The 6,152-nt window shown below is 46.7% G+C and overlaps 1 protein-coding gene across 1 annotated transcript; it reads right to left on the reverse strand.

The window, feature by feature from the left end:
- Nucleotide 1: 1 nt before the first annotated feature.
- On the reverse strand, nucleotides 2–1,089 carry PHALS_14200 (rna exonuclease 4; the record flags this gene model as incomplete). The annotated part of the gene is made up of 2 exons (XM_024729962.1): nucleotides 2–340; nucleotides 400–1,089. 2 exons carry the CDS (start codon nucleotides 1,087–1,089, stop codon nucleotides 2–4), a joined length of 1,029 nt encoding a protein of 342 aa, XP_024580287.1.
- Nucleotides 1,090–6,152: the final 5,063 nt, after the last annotated feature.

Genomic DNA, 6,152 nt, shown 5'->3' on the forward strand with positions numbered 1-6,152 from the left:
GTTACTCACCATATTCCATAATGGCGAGGTCATTGGTATCTGGCACATTCACCTCTCCTCTTTCAGTGTCAATCTTCTCATCGTCACGATTTAAATCAGGCTTAATAGCTTCGGATTTTAGATTACGAGCAGCATCAACTGTCGGTCGTAAAGTGGGTGCGATGCCTGCAAGCAAACTGCTGCTTTTGTTCGCGCGCAAATACTTCTCCCATGCATACTGTTCGCGTTTATACAACTCGAGCGTTGCACGTGCATCTTCCACTGAATCGTGCTGTCCAGTCTGAATGTGTTTACCTAAAACTTCTTCTGCCAAGTGTTTCAATGATTTTGGGTATAGTTTCTAGAGAAGCAGACAGCTATTAGAAAATTTGTTATTTTCTTAAAGATGTCACGACGTACCGTGCCATTCATTTTGCGACGCATATATGGCCGATAGTATGCCGTATCGCGAATGAGATGCTTTGGTGGCGTAAACATAAGCGCTTGAAAGTCATTTTTTAATGCATGGCCGACGACTATTTTATCTTGCACTATTTTTCCCACCTCTTTCAAACATTGTGCAAAGGGAATCGCATTTCGAAGCGAGCTCGATTTAATGCCACTGACATGAGTTCGAAAGTCAGTAACCTTTTCCACAGGGCGCACTTTTTTATCGTAGAGTACATTGCCGTCATAATCCACGATACTACACCGCGCTAATACACTTGTTTTACCCGAAAGTCCGACACCAACCATTTCACAATCTATGCCAACAATACGCGAGTTATCCACCCACTCGGCAGTTCGTTCCTTCATGCGCATAGCCTGTTTCTCCTTCTTTACACGCTCTTTCGCTGCTTTAGGATCCAAATCGTATTTTCGTTCTCGCGGCTGATCTTTTTGATGTATTTTGTTCTTCACCGCGAGCCAATTCGAGTTGGCCATAATCGTGGGATTTATCTTCTCCGTCTTCTCCACTGTCAATTTAATCGCTTTCTTCGATGGTAAAAGCTTAGATTTCCTTCTTTTTTCTTGAATCGTTGATTCAACGTGAGAATTTCCCTTTTCAAGTCGTTTCGAGTCATTTTGACGTTTCCTCTTCCCATCCATTGTCATTAACTGTCAATTGTTTGACTAGTAAATGGACCGAGACGCTTACAACTTAATATCGAATCGGATTATATATAACAACAAACTTGAGCCAATCAATCAGGCGAAATTTTAGCTGAATACTGTGACTTTTATTAATTGAAAATCAAATCCAGAATTATTTCGGTTTCTTTAGTGCCTAAATGAAGCAAGTGTGAAGAACTAATACGCTGGCTAGCAGAAGGATCGACGCAGGTTGGTGCTGACGTTGAACCTTGAAGCTTTCGCATAATGGGCCAAAAGTCATGTAGGAAAGACGAACTCATACTGAACGGCCAATCACGGGCAGTAGCTGTAGCAGGGTATATACCGATGGATACACACACCTTATAACTAGAAGTTCTATATCATGTAGAATCGTTAATAGATACTCGTAAAAAGGGGTATGTGGACCACGCTGACTGCTAGTCTCATGCTATTCATTGTGCGGTAATAAACAAAATTCAAGATGTGTCTCTTGTATGTTTTAGTCACGAAAGTCCTTTTTCAAGTGCGAAATACTCAATGTTGGTATGAAAATCTTACAAAAGTCGCCATTACTACTCTCTCTTTTTCGTTGCTGGCAGCAGCGAGTTTAAAATGGTGTGAATCTCACTACAGTAAGAAGTCGTAGGCGCAATTGTCGTATCCGGTGTCGAGCCTTGCTCCAACCAGCTATGAGCCCATGGAGTATGCTGTTCGATTTAGAATGTGTTCACTTTTACTGGGCTGGATCATCGCGCCTTGAGAAAGCTACTACAGGTCTTCGAGCACCATATACTGAATTTACACTTCTGGAGCACAGCAAGATCGGCCGAGTCTTCTCGATGCTGCTACATATTTAGCTTTTACGCTAGCATGGACAAGAACTCGAGATTTCACGATGGTGTTGTGTATGCTTTTCTGTGTGATTTCGTCGGTATGCCCATGTTTCTGGTGCCGAGGAAGTTCGTAGGGCTCGACAGGTTACATCAGCACAACAAAATGCAGAGTGGGAAATGGCTCTATTCTTAGATTCAAAGCCCAGCTTTTATACGAAAAGAACGGCAAAAATCAGTTTGTAAAAGATAGTAAGCTTTTCAGCTTCTGCACCAGATTTGCTGGGTCAAATCAAATTCTATCATCATATATGCCGCTCTTGAACATTGAAGCAAACCATCAATCAAACCTCTAATGTAGCTAATTTTATTTTTGAACAAAGGGCCAGTTATGATCACCATCTACAGACTCATGCTCTTCTTCTAGTCATAATGTTTCTTCCTTGCGCTGTTCTTCTTGTCGTTTTCTAACGTCTTTTCGTCGGATGTGGTCATCATTACTTTTCTTTTTACATCTAGTTCTTTGTCCTGTCGTTTTTGACATTTCAATGCACGCTCTACTTGTTGCAGCAAATTTGCATCTTCACCATTGTTAGAAGCGAATCTTCATCGTTAGGCCTTTGAGAGTTCGGATGCGACACGACCAGGATATCTCATCTCGTGCTCACGAAGGATATCGACCTATTCCGTGGCACCACAGAAGGAGAGTATTTGTAACGGGGTTGCACGTACCCTTTTGTGAGAGGGTGGATTTTACAAGATCGTGTGACCGTACAAAGATGTAAATTATTCAAGTCATTGTAATCACACAATGGTGTGGATAGCACCAAACAAGAAGCCATGACGTGGCAGGACTGCGTTTAGTCTTGCATTATGATTAGCTTTTCACTATTTGATTAGGAAAACCTAAGGTTTTTAATATAGGCGGCTCTGTCGCAACTAAAGCAGTTAGATACAATTCAAACATTCATTTGCCTTGGTTAATATTTTGGGTACTCTTGGAGGTAGCGGATTTCGATCCGCTACCCTCGTAATGGTTTTGGTAAAGAATGTAAGGTCGGTAACCTAAGCTTAGCTTCCTCTAAGCACAAAGCTACGGCAGCTCCGCTGCACTTGGTAGAACCCGTAGTCAATCTACGCCAGAGTTGTTACGACTGCCTCTCTGCGAGGATGGAGCATTTTTCCTATTTGCCCCGGGGCATGCAGGACGGGCTTAATAAGCTGATGTCCTTGCTTGGCCCTAAGGGCGTGCGACACCTTGTTTTGCAAGGGCCTGAGGCGATAAGCGCGCGCCCAGAGGTGTTTACGAATTATAAAAATGTCTGCTAGAGCACCAACAGTAGAAGCTGTCGGCGTCGACTGCGTCCATGACGCCACCGTCGACAATGAATGACTCCTCCCGATTCAGCCCGCTCATGGTGAGCGCGAAGACCTCTAAGGGCAAGGACGAAGAGATTTTCCTGCTCTGGGTGAGAGAGTCCGAGATGGCTATGGCATCCGCCATGCTCCGAAACGAGTAAAAGCGTGTGGCACTATCTATCTCCAGGCAAGCTGGGGGTTGAGCGCAAGAATGGGCACTAACGTGCGATATGCGGCGTTATCCTCCCGGAAGGAGCTGAAGCTGCAGCTTTTGCAAGCTAACCAGGCATATCGCACCCGATTGCGTTTTTTTGCGGCTCGGCGGGGCAAGTAGGAGTTGGTGGTCTTTCTCCAAGAGCTGAGAACTCTCGTTGCTGTCGATCCTCTCCCCGAGGCGATCGCAGTGACCGTCTTTATTGGCACTGGTGTAGCCAGAATGGAAGTCTTCCGTGTGCATCTGTTTTCTTTTGAGGAAGCGGTGAATGTGTCATTGAATGCCGAATTCAACTTCAAGTCGGTACGACGTTGTTGGAATGCACACCCTCAGAGCTCGTCGAGCGGGCCTGAGCCAATAGATCACGTCTATGAGTCAAATTTTCTTCTAGTAGACCTTAACGTTATCTAATGACCATGGCCGAAGAAGAATGTATGATCTGAGGGGACGAAACATGATGCATTCAGTTATCATTTGAGCGAGATTCGCTAAGCTATCGTTTGTCTACAGTTTGTATAGAAAAGATAGCACAACTGGCAGGAGGGAGAGCTCCGAGCTGCCGGGTAGCGTCTAAACACCCAACAGCCTCAGAGAGGTAGAGGGTAGCAGGGCCCAGCCCCAAAAAGCTTCGAGCTCTTGTACACGAAACGTGTATGCAAGCCGGGCTTGCTGGTCGTAAATGCTACTGTGAAAGGCTTTGAGAAGCAATGGAAGATCCTGAACGATTCCAAGGCGTCGGGCAATTATGCGACCGAAGGAAGTTAGCTGTATGCTGAAGCGCTGAAAGCACGGTTGAGTGACACTGTCACTGTTCGCTTAACGACCGGGACTAGTGTTACTGTGTTGAGGGTCCCTGTGGGCCTCGGTGCCAAGTTTCTTGACTTTGATAGCGTGTAACGCTGCTTAGTCTTAGACCTGAAATCATGATATGACGTAATTCTCGGGATGGAACACCATGGATTGATTGGACGTCGAGAACCGTTCCGGTGACGCGCGCGTCTCCTGGTGGTGCTTTATTGAGTCATGAACCCACTTCTGCTGGGAAGCAGAAGCGCTATTGGCACGGATTTGGACCCGGGCAGTCAAAGTGTCGCATATCGGAGTATCCGAGCTGTCAAACGCCGAAAGTGTATTAAACAAGAGTCACGGGCTGAACATAGAGTGGCACGTAACCGCTGAGCACTGCTCAAGTACCAAAGCACCTGCTGCATGCCACGAGTGGCATGGTTGGACGAGGTCCGAAGCCCTAGTGATGCGCAGAATCCACTGAGTACTGCTCACGTTACGAAGCCGCTGCTGCATGCCAAGAGTGGCATGGTCGGACGAGGTTTGAGTCATCTTGAGCAAGGTCCTTTTGATGCGCATGGGGTGGCATATTATCCACTAGACGAAGACTTCGAAAATTGCAGCTCTTCGTCGAATATTGTTAATAATATCAAGGCTTCGATGGGGCAGGGAGTGAGGACACTGGACGACGCCGAGTGCGTGTTCCACTGGTCTCGATGACACATAAAACCTCTATAGAGAGGAGACGTTGATGCCATATTTTTTGCACGACGCAGGGCGTCGACCCTGACTCAGGGTGTGTCTACCGTAGACGATAGCGCACAGCTTTATACCCTTGTCAACGTTCGAAGAGAGAGGAAGACGGCGACGTCAACCTCGAGGCAATTCTCGCGGTAGATGCTCTTCTTGAGTTGGACGAGATGTCCTTTGAAGAGTTTGGCGATGCCTTAAAGACAGGCATTTAGCCGAAGTGGTCATTATACGACCAGAAAGCGATATTAACTTGTCGTCGCTTCTAAATAAATCTGTCGTTGAGGACACTAAGAGGGTGCTGAACGTACAAAGTGGATCGTCGATCCTGAAGGACCCCTCGGATTCTACTACCCTTTGGTAAAAGAATTTAAGACATCGCCTCCAAAGACGCGCCGTCGGTCCACCCTCCGGACCAAGGTGTGCGTCATGAGATTGACCTGGTTCAGGAATCAAATACTGCATAACACGCCGATGGCCCCTGCCCAAGGAGCAGTGTGGCGCAATTGACGCCTTTTTCGTGCGAAGCACGACGCAGGAATGGTGCGTGAGAGTAAGTCTTTCCATTCGCCACCCAAGTTTTGTGTCCAGAAGCCGAACAGCAAGTGGCGTATCGTTCACGCTTATAATAAGCTAAGCGCTACCAGCTTTCCGGCACAGATGCCGATTTATGGAAAGGATGTTCTCCAGAACGAAATGGTTGGCTGTACAAAGTACAGAGCACTCGCCTTGGTCGATGGCTATTACCAATTGCTCATTCGAGCGATTGGTTTTCCGCTGACAGCGGTGAGTGCTCCGAGTGGTGTGCTATGGAAGTGGCTGCTGATGCCCCAAGGGCAAAAAATGCACCAGCTACATGTAGTCGTATATTGATGCAGTTGTTCAGGGTCATCGAACGTATGCACAGACATACTTTGACGACATCATCGCCCACAGTTGTGCGGGGCACGGGAGGGCAGATGTGGAGAATCACATCGTCCATTTGAGAGCGGTGTTCGAGTGCATGCACACAAATAAGCTGTATGCTGAAGCCGATAAGTGCATCTTCGGCGCGGAAGAAATTCCCTTTTTAGGGTGCTTCATTGGGAAGCGTGGCCTTCGAGCGGATCCCGCTAAGG

Source organism: Plasmopara halstedii, assembly GCF_900000015.1.
Source record: "Plasmopara halstedii genome assembly, contig: Scaffold_816, whole genome shotgun sequence".
Classification (NCBI taxonomy): domain Eukaryota; phylum Oomycota; class Peronosporomycetes; order Peronosporales; family Peronosporaceae; genus Plasmopara; species Plasmopara halstedii.